This window comes from Andrena cerasifolii, chromosome 3, assembly GCF_050908995.1.
Source record: "Andrena cerasifolii isolate SP2316 chromosome 3, iyAndCera1_principal, whole genome shotgun sequence".
Lineage (NCBI taxonomy): Eukaryota > Metazoa > Arthropoda > Insecta > Hymenoptera > Andrenidae > Andrena > Andrena cerasifolii.
In genome coordinates, this window is record NC_135120.1 from 22,095,312 (window position 1) to 22,114,568 (window position 19,257).

Genomic DNA, 19,257 nt, shown 5'->3' on the forward strand with positions numbered 1-19,257 from the left:
GCGCCTCCCTTGATGCGCAGACTGGTAATAGACGTAACTTCCGTTTCCCACGATTGAGCAGCAAGTGATTGGAATAATGGCTATCCCCATTTAACACGGTACACGTTCCATTCCTCTCCCGACTGTATCGCATTATAACACAGCCGAGGAATCTACGGGCCCTACCCCGAAGTAACCACGTCCCCTTGAAACGACACTCCTCCCTCGTCCTGGTTTCCATGAAAATCCCCAGCTTTCTGCCAAGGGAAGAAAACTGCACTCACGAATAATTCACACGAACACTCCACTTGAGAGTCCTCGTTTTCCTCGGACAAGCTTTGAATCGTTCATTCCGTCTGCGCTTTTGTAGAAATCGATATTTTAAGAGCAGATACTTCGAACGACTCAAAGGTCGCGATGAAAAGGTGGAGGGGGGAGAAAAGGAAACGTTGGACGGAGGAATGGATTAATAACGAGCAACGCAATTATTCCTTTAACACGATGCTAGATATCGAGCGAAGGAGAGTAAAATACGAATGCGGCATTGTACGGAATTATCGAAAATCTTCGGATAAATTCGAAATCAAAATAAATGATAAGAATTTAATATCGATACTTGATCACTGCTCAATTCTGAGACGTGCTAAATCTGGCCCAATTCTGATAGTACAGATCGCACCGATAGAGTACGAAAGTACGCAATACCTTACTTATCAATGAGCAACTCTTTATCGGCGAACTTACGCAGTCGTTGATCTATTGCAACCGTCTGCTGCGCACGGCTGTGTATCTCAGAGATAATGCTAATCTACATTCTGCATCGAAATTTATTTTAAGCACTTGTGAAATCTGTCCTCTTTATATCTGGATACACAAAATACCGAGAAAGAGGTAGACAAATGTCTTATCGAAGTGATCAATCAATGTATCGTAAACTACGTGCCAATGAGACTTTCTGTCGCCATTTACAAACTACGTTGAAAAGACATCGATGACTTGTAATTGCGATATAATTTCTAATGGACGTATTAAAATCTGATTTTTAATTTCCGTTGTATTTTAGTCACCTGAGTAAAACACGAGGATAATAATTGGAATCGACGATGTAGTACCTATCAATGTGTTATAAAATTGAAGAAAGATTGTGTGGGAAGAGTGCCAAAAGTACACCAGTCGAAAATGGAAAGAATGAAAACAAAGTATAATTCTTATTGTCAAACACGATGAATAATCATTTGATATAATAAGTGGCACATGTCCAGACAATCATATCAGACATCAGCACTGATTTGAGAATGCTCAGATAACCCTCGAAATTAGACCCTACGTCACTTCTCTTCACTTTCTGCTACCAGAAATGAAATTATTTCAGAACGTACGCACGCGTTAATGAGTGAAAGAGTTTTTGAGAATGTTTCTATGCCGCATCTTAAAAATTTCAACTATGATTTATTATATTATAATAAAAGTAAAATATAATTGAAAACGATGCTTTTTTCCACAGGATATAAAAGTAATAATTTATCAAGTATAGGTAAGATTATATTTCTAACTTTCTAATAATTATAGCGATTAGCGATAAATCATTTCTCCGTACAATCGCAATCACTACTCCAAACAGTACTCTCTTATCATGTCGGTTTTTACGCAACAAGTACCTATCGAATGAGATTAAAAACTCCCGGAACGGGAAATCCAAAGCTGTACTTCACGATAATACAGTATAAATAAATCGAATGCGTTTCAAAATCTCTTCCTCATAAAAACTAGCGACACAAATAAGCAAAGAAATGTAACGTTTAATGCCACGTACCACCATCAACGAATAAGTACTTAATACCATACATCTTAACGTAAAATATCACTCCGCCTCAAGCATTTTAGAAACATTGTATTTTAAAAAATCAATTCAATTTTAATAATCTACCACGGACGAAATCTCGAAACAAAGTAATAAAAACTATCACTCTGCCAATAGTGTAAGTAGCGACTGGAGAATTCACAAAAATCCCACGAAACTGTTACGAATTTCGAAAGACCACTCAAAAAGATCCAAATTACGTACAGTATCAAAGTAACCTCTATTCCGTCCCAAATGTTTTCTTTCCGTGTAAACACTGCTAATATAGAAAGACAAGAGTACGCCACTCGAGCTATCAACCAATGACGGAAGTGTTATCAAAATAATTAATCACGGCGATCTAGCTCAATCATGGAGACTGACGGCGACTTGTTGATATGACACGGATTGGAGATCTATCTAATCTCGAGAGATGGAAAGATCATGATCGGACCCTTCTGCAATTTTGAAAGACGGCCCCGGGGGTATATAAAATATGTGCCGGGCATGAGGTTTCAACGCAGTCTGTAACGACGGTGTACACGGAAACATGCTGCTAGCAACGTTGCCCATTTTCGCTCTCTTGTCCCTCTCCAATGGTGAGTACCTATGTAAATTTTCATTTAATCACTTCATCGAGCGTACACTTGAACCATTCTGACGCGACCATAATAAGATTCAGCAGACGAAGAATGATTACTTACAATAAATACGTCACTGATTTTTTTTTTATTTTTTTTAATAACCGAACTACTTCATTAAGCTGCCAAGTCATATACCTTTTGAGAATAGAGACTTTTCGTGGTATTACTAATTTTTCGAGAGTATTTCCATTACCTTCTGCGTTCATTTAAACGATTTCAAACTTCGCCATGGTGAAAGTATTATTACCGAAGTGACTACGTGTGAACGTGTAAATATAATATATCAACTGAACCGCCCAAAATATTAAAGAATCCCATCGCGACTTTTGCTATTCAAAATTTACTGTCTGTCGGCACTATGTGCCATGAAATTCAGCTAATAAGCAAATCGATCAGATGCATAATCAGCAGCAGTTCGTCCGCAACTACCGCGCACTAATTATTGTGTACTGTTACCGTTTGCATAGCTGGGCTACTACCCAGGTACGATCCGAGGATCGTGAACGGAGAGGACGTGAAGGCTGGAGAAATCCCGTACCAGGTGAGTTATTTTAATAACGGAAGAATGACCCTGGCCGGCAGGCAAATTCTAATCGAGAGCAAACTGATACAAGAAATTTCTGGGAAAGTATGCAATCATACTCCATGAGTACATTATGGCCTCCCGGGGACCTCTGCTCTCAGTTGCCTCCATAGAATCCTTCGCTTCTTGAATTTCATTGAATCACTAACACAACGGTCCGTGTTCTCAGGTATCCTTGCAAAACAGAGACAGCTCGTTCCACTTCTGCGGTGGGTCGGTTCTCAATGAACACTACGTTATTACCGCCTCTCACTGTGTGTCTGGGTAAATATTCACGGAATGACCATCGACACCCTTCCGACGATCTTGCAAAAACCGTGTAACCGCGATAATGTTAATTTCCCCGCAGCAAATCAGCGAATCAAATCAAAGTCGTCGCAGGAACGGTGGACCTAACGCAGGCTGCCTCTCAGCACAATGTCCAGACGATAATCATGCACGAGAAGTACAACTCAGCCGACTCTTGGAAGAACGACATTGCATTGCTCAAGGTAATCGCGTAGAAATTTACCGAAATTCAGGGGATCATAGCGGAGGAAGATTTTTTGCATCAGCCTATTCGGTGTTACAGGTGGAGAAACCATTCGTGAAATCGCAACAGATTGCCTTCGTGCAACTCCCATCGCTCAGTGACACCGTTCATGCCAACCAGCTGGCAACGGTCTCTGGATGGGGCAGACTTTGGGTAAATAAAAAGCTGATTTCTAATGCCGCGTCGCTTTTTTTTCTCTTTGTTTTAAATGCACGTACTTCGTGTCCAAGTACTTTCGATATAACAGTTTCTTGCTTGCTCCAAGAATCGTTCGCGTTCGTTTGTTAATTTACCATGCTGCGTGCAATTGTAGCAAGGCGGGCCTACAACCGTTCACCTGCAACGCGTCAACATTTTGATCGCTGACCAAGAATACTGCCGACTGATTTACAACAAGCAGCACTACAACATCTACGACTCTCACGTTTGCGCTTATGACCCGACCGTTGAGAAGGGATCGTGCCACGTAAGTTGCATACTTTGATATTAGAGTTCGCCGTGGTCATCTGGTCTTGCATGCTCGCGTGTGCAAAGTGGTTGAATGGCAACAGTGCACGTGATAGGGGCGTAGTGTTGAGGCAAAATCAACTGGTCACCGAGGACCACTTTCTTGTAAATCGCACCAAATGTGACTCTTTTTTTCTGACAAGGGGAGGACACCGTGTGGTAGACATCGATTTTGATGAGCCTTGGCACGATGGATCTATGTCGAAAATAAGTAAATGGGTGTCCGAGCGTTTCTGTCAATGGGCCTTAATAATAGAGATATTTACATGTAAATTATTAAAAATTTCAGTGGCCGTGGGGTTTTAGTGGGTAAAAATCCCGCAACTACCCTGGCGCCCGCGGGGATTCCCCTCTGGAGGAGTCGGGGTGCCTTTTGAAGATTACCCCAAATTAAAAAATAATAATTTTTAAAAAAAATAATTTATAAAAAAATAATTTATAAAAAAAAAAATTTTTAACATGAGGATATCAAAAGGCACCCTGACGCCTCTAAAAGGGAATTCCCCGCGGACGCCAGGGTAGTTGTGGGATTTTTACCCACTAAAACCCCACGGTCACTATGAAATTTTTAATAATATCCTTGTAAATATCTCTAGTATTAAAGCCCATTTGCAGAAAACCTCGGAGACCTATTTACTTATTTTCGACGTAAATCCGTCGTGCCAAGGCTCATCAAAATCGATGTCTACCACACGGTGTCCTCCCCTTGTGAGTGAAAGTTCTATTTTGGATGAGATGTGACTTGACCAGCTTGAATTTAAAGTATAAACACTACTAGGTTCTTGAATAGTTGTTTTGGGAATAAGCGTGCAAGAAAGCTGCACTTGCTTATAAACTTTTAGTTGTTTAAATGCCGGGGAGTTAAGAGCGCAATTAAGTTGGCCAGATGAAGTTTAAGCACAACCGAGGGGACCAGTCGACTTTGTTCGGGCAATAATGTGTAATTAAGTATTTATCTGCGACTTCACTGCTATTATCCTTCAACAATGGGACCTTCTACTATTGCAGGGAGACTCTGGTGGCCCCTTGACCGTCAATGGAAAGCTCACCGGTCTGGTATCTTGGGCCATGGGTTGCGCCCTCACAGACTACCCCACTGTCTACACTCGAGTATCGTCTCATCTCGACTGGATAAAGACGCACGCGGTGTGAATCGAACAAATGAACCGTGAATCGCAAATAATAAATAGGACGAGATAAGAGTACAAGACTTGACGAAATTTGTAATACGGACGACATTATTGTAATACTTTGCTGTGTGCTGAAACGAACGTTGGTACTTGTAAAGTAAAAACTGTGTTTTTGTATATTTATTGTGTGAAATAATAAACCATTTATAACTCTACAACTCATTTCTATTATTTCCTGAACGTCGCCCCTTTGTCTCGTTGACCAAAGCTTTTCTTTTCTTTGTATTATAAATATTACAAATGCGCTCGAAGACGTTTACAAAGTTGAATTAACAGATCAATAAAAGATAGTAAGCGATAAAAATGGATGTTCAATTAAACATTATGTGTTTCGCGTTTTGATAACAGATTGACAGAAGGCGGAATGATAAGCAAGATTGAAGTGATTCAGAAACCAGTTCCATTTTATTATATTGCCCTAATAAACGAAAACGAATTCTGTTGCTTTGAAATAGGCAAACAACGATAGAATATATTTATCTTATCGATCTCCTACTTTGGAACTGAACGTAGTATCATCTGCTTTTGTGGCACAATTTTATCAAAGTGTACGAGAAAGAAAATATCTGAAATATACCCATCCTCTACAATAAATAAATGAATAAATGATAAACGTCGTCTGACGTTCTGAATATCAATAAAATTGTAATCTTCACTTACGTTTCCTCCACTATTCAATTTTTATTTATATGCTATTCAGCTAAAGCAAACAGTCATTATTGACGAAACACGTATCAACGGGGCTTATCGGAAAAAAAATCAGTTTGATCAAATGATGTAGACTTCTGTGCGTATCAGAGGAAAATTAATCGCCGATCATGACCGAGATAAAACGAATCTACTAATCGCCGTATTTTTTTAAAAACCATAATCTATTACTATATAACGTCCCACATTACTTACTAATTACATATCCCGTTGACACTTCTACCTGGACATTTCAATACGCAAACCATGGCATTGGCTTGGCTCTCACTTTTCGCCATGCTGGCAGCTTCTAATGGTACGTGATAGTAAAACCTACTAAACCTACTAAATAATAAACAATCGCTATTAAAGAACTCTCTAAAAAGAAAGAACCAAACAAAAATTTTAATTCGACAGTAGAAATCTAATGCCATTAATAATTCACCATGCACAAGGAAAACCGCACGTTATACCCTCCAACAGAATCGAACCTCGAATTACAATTGTAATTAATTTCAAGCCTCGGTTACATTAATCAGAATAGCGTTATTATTGTCATATTTGCAGCCGCTGTACCATTAAATTTGGACCCCAGAGTCATAAATGGCGAGGATGCGAAACCAGGTGAAATTCCATTTCAGGTAACTTAAAAATTATTTCTTGACCGACGAAAATAGCGGGGGCAAAATTAAATCAAATCGTAGGTTCTTTCGTTTATGTACCTACGCATTTTGACGAATTGACTTAAAGAAGGAGTTTATGTTGAAAGATATCAGTACCGTAGAACGATAACTTATTGGAAATTGTCACTTTCAACTTTTCTGCAGGTATCGCTCCAATTGAAAGGCTCGAATCGTCATTTCTGCGGCGGATCGGTGCTTAATGCAAACTACGTCCTCACGGCATCTCACTGCGTCGCTGGGTGAGTCTCGTACCTCCCGGAGAACCCTTTAGTATGCAAAGCTTGAACAATTCAGTACAATAAATATATATAAAATAACGTAACATAAACAGAAAATATAAAATAAAACGGAAATTATAAAGTAACGAGAAAAACCGCCAAACAACTGAGCGCAAATTAAGGAGATGGTAGTCTCCTAAGTACCAGAGTCCTAAACGAGGCGAAGGAGGTTAAGAAAATATCTAATTCAGCAGGGCACTCGTTTAGCTCCTCCATTATCATCGCGTAACGCGAGCAATATTATAAAGCATGTGATACTCTTAACAGACAAAGCCCCAGCGCGATAGAAGTGGTAGCTGGGACTGTGGACTTGACCACTCGGCCGTCGGTGCACCAAGTTGTCAAAATTACTATGCACGAGCAGTACAACCCCACTAGTTCGTGGAAAAATGATATAGCTCTGATCAAGGTGAGTAATTTTGTACCATACCTATTAAACGTTTCAAGGCAGTATCCAATAACTCAGAAAAGATACGCGAAGAAGGGGACATTTATATAATGGAATAGCAATGACCATACCCTCGAATAATGATTCCCCCCGCAAATATAAATCGAGACTTCAGAACCTTCCCCGAACGAGGCGCAGCTTTCGAGAATGTCAATTTTGAAAGCTCGTCGACTACGCGATGTGATGTTCTAGACTGTCGCAATAAATATCTGGAATTTCGCAGGTGAAAACGCCATTCGTGGTAAGCAAACAGATAGCCTTCGTTCCTCTGCCAAAAGCAAACGAAGTGGTCCGAGCGAAATCACTGGCTATAATATCAGGATGGGGCACCCTCCAAGTAAGTTTTAATTTACGTCGAACCAACTTATATTTAATCTAGAATAATGTGATACTCGTACACCAATCGCACCATTCGACTGCGCAGGCGGGTGGAGCAACGCCGATTAAATTGCAAAAGGCACGCATCTACATATCTGACCAGACCTACTGCAAGAATGCTTACAGTCGCCTGCCTATGCTCATATATGACTCACAGATCTGTGCTTACGATCCTGCGACTGAGAGGGGAGCGTGCAACGTAAGTTACATACGTTTGCTACAGCAAAATACATTTTGCTCGTAGAGTAAAGAACCCAATTACTGACACCTTAAGCTATTTTACTTAAAGTAACGAATAAATAAACTAAAGTATATAATCTATACTATAGATTGTAGGTTGAATTACATAATTCTTTTTGTGCGTGACTTTACAGCGTTCATTTATTCGTTATTTTAAGTAAAATAGCTTAAAGTCACAGTAATTGGTTAGGTGTCAGTAATTGGGTCCTTTACCCTATATTAACAACATCTCTTTTTACTAGGGCGACTCTGGTGGCCCCCTTACTGTAAACGGAAAGATCGTTGGAATCGTATCTTGGTCGAATGGATGTGCACTTCCCAAGTACCCCACTGTATATACCCGAGTCACCTCTTACTTGGACTGGATTAAACGAAATGCAGTTTAAATCGTGGCAATTTACGCGAAACTACGTCTTACAGCATATCAATTTATTGTGGGAATTTTATTGAATTTATTAAAGTTCTCCAATCACTGCATTTCTGTGTGCATTTCAGAGGTTTTAATTCGACATGTCTATACAATAGCTAATTACAACCTGTCGGTGTAACTGCATTCGGTAATTTTTCCTGGGACATGGTAATTAAGGAATAAATGATTATTTTAATCAATACTTTGGCTTTCAATATTCATACACCCCTAATGGAATATTTTAAATGCAATGGAAATGACTTTATATGACTAATTAGAGACTTTCGCTTAATAATCCACTTCCATTGAATGAATGCACGATCCTATTTCAACTAGATGAAAGAAAGAAATGCTTGATTCAATTTATTCGAGCAACTGAACTCCTGCGAATGTTTGAAGTGCGTACTTTGCCGGCACAACTCTGTACGTTTCCGTATAAAGCAGTGTATATTGTTACAAACATTCGTTACCATTCGATTCGGGCGCACGGCCCAGCTTCCCATAAATTTGAATACGCCATTCTTTCGTGGTATTTTCAGCGCGCAGTGAAAAACGAAACTTCATGGCGAGAAGGGCGACGCGCAACGTTTTTGTAAAAAAATATTTTTCCATCGGCGCACATTGAACAAAGGTAGAGTTTAAATTCACGCTACAGCTGACGAAAACAAATACCTACATCTCGACGTGACCGTCTGTGAATACGGGAAACCGTGATTTTTATCGAATTTTCTTTTTTCTCGTAACCCATAAAAATTCCAATATTATCATACATTGAGCCAATAACCTGAATAATGGGGGATTTTATTGAATTCGTTTCACTGTTGCTTTACACTGACTGATTACGAACAATCAGCAATAGGTGCCTAAGTTTCGAAGCACAATTTTTCGTGAATTAATTTTAATACCCAAAGGGGCTGAGTTTGAATATCGTCAACTTGATTCCACGGTTAATTCCTCTTTAATTACAGAACGACTAGAAACCGTAGAACCACGGTTTACATAGAACACGGTAACTTAATTCCAGGTTTAAACGAACATTTGAACGTCGAAATTCAGGAATGACTACTGTTTCGGGCTTGTATGAATATTGCACGAGATATAAGAGTGCTAAAGTCTCGGAGGGATACTCCGCAGAATTATAGATTGAGAATGCTGAGAGGGGCCGGATGATAAATATTTCAGATCTGATTGAATACTGATTTCTATTTGGATTCAGTGATGGTGAAACTAGATCAACTCTGATTGATGAATATATGTATTTAAGATACTCACTCTAATACCTAAAAAAATGACACTTCAATTAATTACCTTTTTATAAACGATGCAGTAATATGAATTCAGCTAACGAAGACTTAGACAACTTAGGATAGCACTGTCCAACAGCCATTTTGGTCTGTAAGATTCAATAGCCGTTTGTTATAGATTCTTGTGCGCTGAAAACGAATCCGCAAAGCGTTTGTCGCCATCACCCTCGGTTTTTGAGAAATTCGATTTTGAAAAAAATTGCACATTTTCAACTTTGAACATCTTTTGTGTCGAAACAGTAATAGTTACTCGGTTGCTTGTTGCGTGAAATTATTCTATAAACTCTCCCGAATACAGCGATATAAGTTATTGGTGCATTATCAACATTTAAATATGTTTAAACATCGATCAAAGGGAAAAGGACACCCGAAATGCGCCCACTTTTGCAGATATCTTTAAATTTATTTCCGAAACTAAGAGTCTAGGAGGAAATCTGACTACTCCACGCGACGCGGCAGACATTTTTCCTTCGAAAAGCATCAACGGAAGTGGTAAGACACATTTTGTTTTCAATACAGAAGCGAAATAGTTTGGCAAAACGTGCGGCGTCGACAGTGGTAGTCAACGGCGGCGCGCGATACACTGCGCTCAGCGTCACACAATCGCTTAACGCGCGTGACGCGTTATATATCTAGTATTTGAACAAAGGATGTTTTTATCCGATGCTTAGTTTTCTTTTAATTGGCGAAAATCAGGCACGATTTGCGATAAAAATTGAAACTTTTACTTTAAACATCAGTCATTTTTTCCCAAATCAATATTTCGAAAAATCCTTCGTTCAAATACTAGATAATATAATATAATAAGTAAATTCTTTTGAATTTTTTATTTTACATGATCGACTTTCGAGCAGCAGTGGTCACCGCAGAAGTCTTTTTATTTAGAGAGCCTTCGAGTGATGGACAATAACATAGTTATTGATAAATATTTTTAAATAAAAAAATTACGATGCACGGTACTAGATATAATCCTTAAAAGGAAAAAAGATTTTTGGCGAAATGTGTTATAGCTTTTGAGTAAAAAATTTCCAAAGACCATCCTTTTTTCGGCCTCCTGACTGAGCATGACCCCTTAAGGCGACCATGTTGCTCAAGCTGTAAAATAAATGAGGGTATTAAAAAAATTCAGGTGCCTTCTCTGGTTGAGTGGTTCGAGCACTCTTGGCAGCATCAAGTCGCAAGTAACCTTACCGTCGTTCAATGATAATTAATGGCACGATGTAATTGTTATATTTCCGCGTTGCATGCCGACGTGTACACAGCTGCAGCCATAGGGTCGAAAATGTTGGCAGAATTGGCAGCTGAGCCAGCCCCGATTGCATTTTGATTTCGCTTTCGTGTTTACGCGAGAACACGGAAATCCAATAGCGTCATAATTCACCAGCTCGCAATGCGTTCAGGATTATTCCCGCGAACGCGTACGTGTCACAAGGAGCCAGGCGTCCACGTCTCTGTGCCTCTCTATCGCCAGTGTCATGAAACGCGATATAATCGCGGGATTGCCGCGAAATAGACAGAGTTGTTAACCCTGGGCGTAGCGGGCACGCGGAACTGTACGGTTAACATCGTTTTCACTTACGAGACTGTCCAAATGTTTGAGCACGCGTGATAATGAACGGAAACCTTGTAGATTCTAGCAATATGTACCAGGCAAGACCGAACGAAACGTCACTCCAGTTACGTCGAAGTTATTGCAAATATATATCAGGTTTCACCGTGAATAATCTCTTGTCTCTTTTCCATTCGAGTCTTTTTTTTATATTACGTGTCCCGTGTTATAGATGGTGTTAGGAGAATTTTCCTAAGAACGCAGTTTCCTGCGTCTTTGCGCAATGTGAAATGGAAATATAATCAAGTAACTCTTTACGCAGGACAAAAGGAACGAGTAACCAATTAATCTTATCCACGATGCAGAGTTGGAAGGTGGGCAAGTGACAGAAATGTTATTACGAAGAACAGTCGGATTCAGGTATCGAGATTTAGAATTACCTACTGTTCAAAGCGTTCTCGTTTACACTCCGGAAGACCATAGCCGATGCACAGTTTTTTTCGTTTTTGCGGAGGTAACAAGATGACAATTCGTAACGTTTGTTAATAAATAATGTTACGAGGTCTGGTCGCCGTCGTGCCAGGGATGTATAACGCGGAACTGCTTGAGTCCACTTCAAGTAATGACCTCTTCAGAAAAAGGAAAAGCCAGCTGAAAAAGCAAATCCGCTCGTTCTCTCCTTTTTGGCTCGCCCCGATGTTTCATTTTGATGCCAGCGATCAACAGATATTTCAATGAGGCTAAGTTCCATTTCGTACCAAATGTCCACCGTTAATCCTCACAGAGCGTTGCTATACTATTACATTATTCACGTGCAACGATATAAAATAGGTGCTTTTGAAAGCGTTGATAGTGTTAGCAATATTGAAGCACCACCTTGTAAAAGGGGCTGCAAGGTTGAGCTTAAGCAGATGCGGCCAGCGTGACGCGTACAGCGACGATGGGCCCGACCAGTGCGACGCCATAAACACCATAAATTGGCATCGGGGTCCTTAGGAGTTTCCCAAAAGGACAAGAGGGGACTTTCCACGGGACGGAAAGTCAGTCGATTACAGACCGGGACTCGAGAAAGACCTTCTCGACTCTACTGATCTTTAACATCGGAATAAATATAAATATATAACGAATAATTTAGAAAGCGAGTTAATACCCTCAATTTTAGGAATTTCTTACAATAGAAACCTGACAGTTAAACCAAAGTAATTAAATTAAATTAAATTAAACACAAGGATTCCATGATTCGAGTTACATAACCTGGTAACGCTGTCGTTAACAATGTTTCAAAACGAACAAAAGCCATATTGAACAGGGGATATGACGAATCCTCTCTACTAATTAAAGTGAATGAATGATTACATTCAATTGCGCAGTACCTTTCTCGACAAAATATAGACGGCCTTGCACGTCGAAGTCCTGGTAAGAATCAGACCGACACGTAAAGCGTGAATTACACTTTGCATTCAGTTTCTGACGTGCAGTCGAATTCCACGAGAAAAGTGGTAAAGAGGACGAAATATCGGGCGAGTCGGCGGAGCAAAATCAATAACACCATGACGTTCACATGTTGCTCTCGTTTCCGATTGATACTCGAACGTGATTAACGGGATACGTTTCCATCGTGCTTGAAGTGAAGTTAAACAATATTTTCCATGTAACAGCGACTGGCGCGGGATAGTTAAAGCCGCGAAGTTTCTTCGATGAAACCTTACATGCCTGGATGAAAAGTTTATAAAACAAGGATTCCTGCCCTCGAAGAGTAAGTTGGATTAAGCGAGCAAGGAAGTTTAATTTTCTGCGAAATCCTTTCCTTTCGTAATACCCCCGGAGCCATTTAATAACTCTTAATAAACTGAAAATGAGTTCGACAATGAGAACAAGCTTGCTAGCGCCTCGTCTCTCATATTATCGCGTTACTTCGAAGGTAAATTAAAAGCAAAATCGCGTGGAAATACCTTCTTCGTTGGACACGCGCAAGGATTATTTCACTTTCAGTCGAGCAGCGAAATTCGCGTTTATGGGACGATGTAAGTAATTAAAAATCCGTTCGCGTAACGGGGCAAGCTTTCCAGACACGTATGGCTGTTGAAAGAGTTTGCAGGAAACAAAGCTGAATGTGATTGCGCAAGAAAGTATTGCCGCGAGGAATCGTATCGCGAATAACGTCGACTTCGCTATGCATTCCAGATTGGCAGAGGTCCGTGAACGTGCACGTTTCGAGGGAACAGTAGGAATTAGAAAACAACAGAACAAGGGACGCGTGAAAGCAAACCCTTTCGTTTCTCGTGGAAAAAAAAGCGTTTTTCATAATCGAAAGAGCATCGTGCGCGCCTACTTTCCCCCAACAGATGGCACAAAAAGCTTGAACATTGCCGTACAAAGGCAAAAGTTGTGCTTCACGGTAGTATAAGTGGTGAACAGACTACTCAGACTTACGAGAGCAAGCACACCGCGCCACAATAAGCCAAATATAAAGTAGCTTGTACTGCTTTATGAAGATACAGAATGAAGTTGTTCTTTCTACGAGACAGTATCAACGAAAACAGGGAATAAAACTCTGGTCGAAAAGCTTAAAGCAGGGGTGCACAGGGAGCCGTTTTAGCGCCTAGCTGCGAGCAACCCGCCTGTCCCGTTGCTAAGGTTAGAATCGGTGAGGCGAACTGCAGTAGTGTACGTGCATTTGGTACGACTTGAACACAGATATATTCTAACCTTAGCAACGGGACAGGCGGGTTGCTCGCAGCTAGGCGCTAAAAACGGCTCCCTGTGCACCACTGGCTTAAAGGATTCACAGATCGTCTCGTAAAGCAATATGGAAACAGAATTCACGACAAGCTCGCCCTTTCTATCTCAAGCGAAGGGATCACATTGACAAGAGTGTTCAAAAGGGAGCTGCAAGGTTTAGCGACGAGATTAAACGAGTTATGCGTATGGTTGTATCAAATGAAGTTCATTTTGAATAAACCCGTTAGAAGCATTATTTTTTTCACGTGAAAATTATCGTATTCTGAAGTCTCATATAGGTAAAGATTTCGTACATGCTTGTCGAGTACTCGTTGTTTAAAAAAGCTGAATACGTATATCAACTTATCAAACACCGCATTACCCGAAATAATCGAGCTACCCGACACAGTCGGACTACCCGTGGGCCCGTCTGTCCCGGGCCCCCGTCCGAGCCCGCCCGACTTTACCCGACCCGACCCGACCGCTCGGGTACCCGACTTATTCGATTACCCGCACATCCCTACCGAAGACCAACGCGATCACTCCACAAATGAAGCAGGCGACCTTTCTGCGAAACAGCTGCAGCAAAGAACTGGTGTAATAACCGTCGCAGAGCATTTGTAAAAGGATGCCGGAGTGGAACATCGGAAAGCATGCAGGCACAGTAATTTCTATTCTTTATAGACAAATGTCGATTCCTAGTGTCTTACAAAGGGTCGCAGCCGATGAAGGACAGAACGATGGCTACTCGGAGGGAAAGCCACCCGTCGAGAGCAAGCCTGCCTGCGGATGTTGAAAATTCCACCGTCACAATGCGCAATCGCCCGTATTTACATTGCTAATGAAATTTCATTTCAGCCTCCTGTTCCTCGAAGTGGCAATGCGGAAGGCCCTTCTGACCCCGGCGCCATTTTCGTTTTATTCCAACGTCGGCCGACCACTTACTTAACACGTAAAAAGTTGCCTGGCGCTGAGAAAAAGGAAGGAACACGACGATAATTGCCAGAAACTGGGCCACCGTCGTGGAATCGATTTCCCGCGGAACGCAGGACCATTTCCACGACTTTTTCCCTACACCCTAACCGAACGTCGCCATTCCCCAGTAATTGAGCTTTCATTAATTTAAGAGCCCGCCCTTTAAAGATTAAACGTTGCTGAATAGTAGGTGATCGCGGGCGGCCTGCTGTTTCAGAATCAAAAGTCTCGAATATGATTAAACGCGTGGACACTGTTTAGCCTTACATTGGCCAGACCACCTTGGTCGTGCTATTTGTTTAGAAAAAATTCGTTCCCATCCGCATCTCCAGGAGAGATGCGGCAAACGTAAATCTTATAGACTAAGGACTTCTTGACTCGCGCTGTCGTCCTCGGAGCGCCGAGTTTGACGCTGCCCAGACCACGAGGATCGGGCTCTTGAAGGCACACCATGGGTCCGACCGTTCAACGGTTTCTTTTATTTTTTTTTATTCAAACTTGCAATGAATACATGTCACATTGTCCCATGTAGTGAATAATCTACAACTTAATCTTATATATGCGTGATTGGTTTGTACTGTTTGTTTGATAGAATTATATACAGAGTAGTTTCATCTTGGTTGCTTCTTCCTTCTACGGTTGAAAATTGTTGCCCTTTGCAATCGATATAATTAACCAGGCAAGCTTCTATCAGTGGGTAGAGGCGAGCCACGAAATAATTAGTGAAATAGCATTAGTTTTAAACGATTACCTGTCTTACCTGTCCAGCAATGGGTTCATTCACCCTACGTTCCTTTAATTACTCGCCTCATTAGACTTCGTTTCTCTACGCAGAACACAATTCATGTATGCGGTTGGTTCGTTACCGTGGCATTACATTGTACGAAAATTCATTAAATTCTTCCCTGCACGCAGTAATTAATTAAGATAGGGCGCCCGTGTCGTTAGCTGAACCGACAGACAGCAAGCCAGACGTGCTCTAGCTTGATCCAGTTACGACGTTGCAGCGAAATTACCGCGAGCCAGTTCGCAAAATAAATTGGATCGGCTATTCGTTGGACGCGATGCACCTTATGTCATTGGGCAGCGTGCTTGGGAAACGGTTGGGTTCCGTTGCGAATCGAGTAAAATATTCACATGCGGTACCTCGGTGCATAATTAAAAAAGAATTTCTGTTCTCTTTTAAATAACGCCACTGGCTACTGAAATGTAGTTTACGTTTGACATATCCACAAAACATTTGGAGAGATGTCAGTGGTGAATGATAGAAGAGATGCAAGAAAATTAATTCCTTTGGCAACGGAGGATAACTCATTGTTTTGTTGACATGACTGGGAACTCAGACGAATAAACGCTATTTCGAGAAACGTTTGCAGAAACATTCCCAGAATTGTTAAAACACCGAATTTCCGCTGGGCAATGAGCGTTGATGCGTGGCCCTTGCACGGCTTAATTGACAGGGAAGCTCGCTGTCAAGTTTCAAGAGGAAAGTTTCAACACAAAGGCAGGACTGCTCCAATTGGGCCTTGCCCGAAAGAATACAATTACATTACAAGACACGGAGGAGAAAAAGAAGATCCACTGTTTGCCACTTCGGAGCAGTGGAACGGGGACATTCACCTTTAGGCTTAGTCTTTGTACTATCCAGTGCATTCAGCACGAAATTCTCAATATTCAGTTGAATGGTATATCTCCTCGACGTAAAGGAGTTCGTTACCCATAATTGTGTAAAATTGCATCCCGTAAATTAAAGGGATAAACGCGCGTGAATGATAAAAGTGAACGCCTTTATCGCGAAGATCAACTGGATGAAACCCCCATTATTCGTGGTGATTTAATATACGATAATTACACTAAGCCACGGGATTCGTTCCAATCTCCGCGCGGTGGGAAACGAATTCAAACGATGGCGTTATGCTAGCGGGCGGACGAATAAGAGGGGCATTCTCTTCGCCGCAGCCCATATACCACGTCCACACTAATGTGGCCAAGAATAATTAAGTTTCCTAAACGAGCAAACGCGTAGACCACAATTCGGTGCGGCCGATTTCTCGGGGTTTCGCTCGTTCCTTTTCAGCCAACAACACGCGCGGCTCCATTACGATGCCACGCTGAAAGGACTCGTTCACTCGTGAAACTGAACTTTCCCGAGGAACAAAGCACCGACGGTTTACGCTACCCATGTACCTTCTTTCAAGGAATCCATTCTATTGGGTGAAATTTGTAATTTGAATGTCACTGGATGCGCTGCAAACGGTTTAAAAGGATACCAGTCGACGCAGTGGGGGATTACAGGAATCTTTCAGAAATTATTTACTTTGATCGTGCTGGAGAATGCTCTGACTTATATCACAGATATGTTTTTATACAGATATCACTGATCGATTAATTGTTGATAGCGTTCCACGCATAGCCCACCTGTTCTCCTATTAATACCCCTAAATGTAGCGGCAGATAAATCTCGTGGAATATCTAATGCACTTAATGTCAGAGGCTCGTAACAAGCGCGGGGAGAATTATTCTCTTTGTCGGAGATGCCACGTTTTCTTTATTACATTATGTATTCCAGCTGCTGGACTATGCGTCAAATTCACTTAAACGATCGGAGGTATTTAATTTCATTTATGCATTAGAATGATTAATAACGCGGCATTAAAAAGCCTGCTAGAAAATTCCGTGCGGGGAAATTCCTAGCATCCAAATTTCCAGTACGTCTCCTGCGGTTATCAAGTTTTCAGCTGCAGAATTTTAATATGCAAGGTAATAAGAGCTTACTCTGCGCGAGGGATGCCCCGCGATATGATGAAGTATCTCAAAAACTTCACGTAGGTATCCTACATACGTGGAGTGAAAAGGCGCGTCAAAAGAGCACTTGCGCGCTCAGAAATAGAAGGAGCACGGATAATTAGCACCGTGATTTGCCACTGTATCCTCTCGTTAAACGTTCCTTCATTCTCGAGTATCTATTCAGGAGAAGTAAACATTTCATTGTGGGTGTGTTAATGCACACAGTCGTCTGTACACGTACATTGAAACTGGCTGACAGGCGACCTGGTGATATTGTATACAGGTACGCCATCCTCCCACAGTCCGAGTCAAATGCAAATGCCCCTTAAAGAAACAAGTGTCCTCGGTGTGCTCTGCGAGGCGATCACTCGATGAGTTCAAACATCCCTACCCTTTGCACGGAGATCACAAAGAAATATACGATAAAACGTTTCTCGAACCCTTAAACGACACATCACTTTCCAAATGAATACTAAATTCTCAATATAATCGAACACCTGTCTCTGACTTTGGAAACAGATTAGATAACTTCTACTCTAGTTTAAGCGGGTTTCTAGACTCCCGTTAGAATTGTAGAGGCACCCTCTACCGAAACACGAATAGGTGACAACGTTTAATTCAATAAACGAGTGTCAGCTTTAGGAATAATCGTTACAAAGTCCGCTTTGAAGGCGCAATATACACCCGTGAAATGGAAACTATTGGAATCGACGGGCATATAATGCATAAAGAAACAAAATGAAAGAAGCTCTCCAATAATCGTTCAACCCGTCTGTTGCCTTTTCCACCCACCATCATCCGCTATCATAAACGCCAATCGCATTTACTGTGCATGCTATGTTTCATGGCTGTTAAGCAATTTTTCAAACATCGATACCCTCGTCCGTGGGAAACAGAGTTTGCATATTTTCGTATATCAAACAAAACACTCGGTATATACCTCGGTCAAATGACGTGCACCATGTATAACATATTTTGCAGGAAATTTTAAAAATACTCCAATAATCGATGGAAATATTTTACTCATCACTGGCAACTGATGCTGCACGTGCTTTAACGCCCGCAGTAAACAAATCTTAATAGCTAGTTGAGAACTCCTCAACTGGGTTAATATTAGAGAACGAAGGAACGCTAAAGAATAAGTGTAGGGGAGACCGGGGCTAGTTGACTAATTTATAACATTTCTAATTTTTATAAATAGACCATTGGTACTTTGTTGACTTGTTGCACACCAAAAGTTTACAAATTTCATTAGGCATACAGGCTTAATATTTAAAATTGTTTTAATTGAGTCTAGGTTGTAGTTTTTATTATATTTAGAGTAGTGAGACGAATAAGTCAACAAACCCCGGCTGTGAGGTTAGTTGACTTGACATTTACTTTCCAGTTTCATCCCTTCGCCTGCGAAAGGCGTATATATACGCTGTCACAGTTCAATCAATATATACGAAAGGCGTATATATACGCAGCTAATTCCATCAATATAGTATACGAAAGGCGTACATATAGGTATATCCTACGAC

At 41.1% G+C, this 19,257-nt stretch overlaps 2 protein-coding genes across 2 annotated transcripts in view; one reads left to right on the forward strand and one right to left on the reverse strand.

The window, feature by feature from the left end:
• Positions 1-19,257, reverse strand: part of Hwt (SH2 domain-containing adapter heavyweight) — a 215,497-nt gene that overhangs the window by 188,471 nt on the left and 7,769 nt on the right. The gene's annotated exons all lie outside the window — the stretch shown is intronic.
• Positions 2,278-8,598, forward strand: LOC143367237 (transmembrane protease serine 9-like). The gene is given in 14 exon segments (XM_076808862.1): positions 2,278-2,418; positions 2,931-3,004; positions 3,216-3,310; positions 3,396-3,537; positions 3,618-3,731; positions 3,892-4,044; positions 5,094-5,253; positions 6,189-6,278; positions 6,530-6,603; positions 6,790-6,884; positions 7,191-7,332; positions 7,595-7,708; positions 7,796-7,948; positions 8,232-8,598. Coding segments are annotated over 14 exon segments (1,599 nt in total). The 5' UTR covers positions 2,278-2,369; the 3' UTR covers positions 8,376-8,598.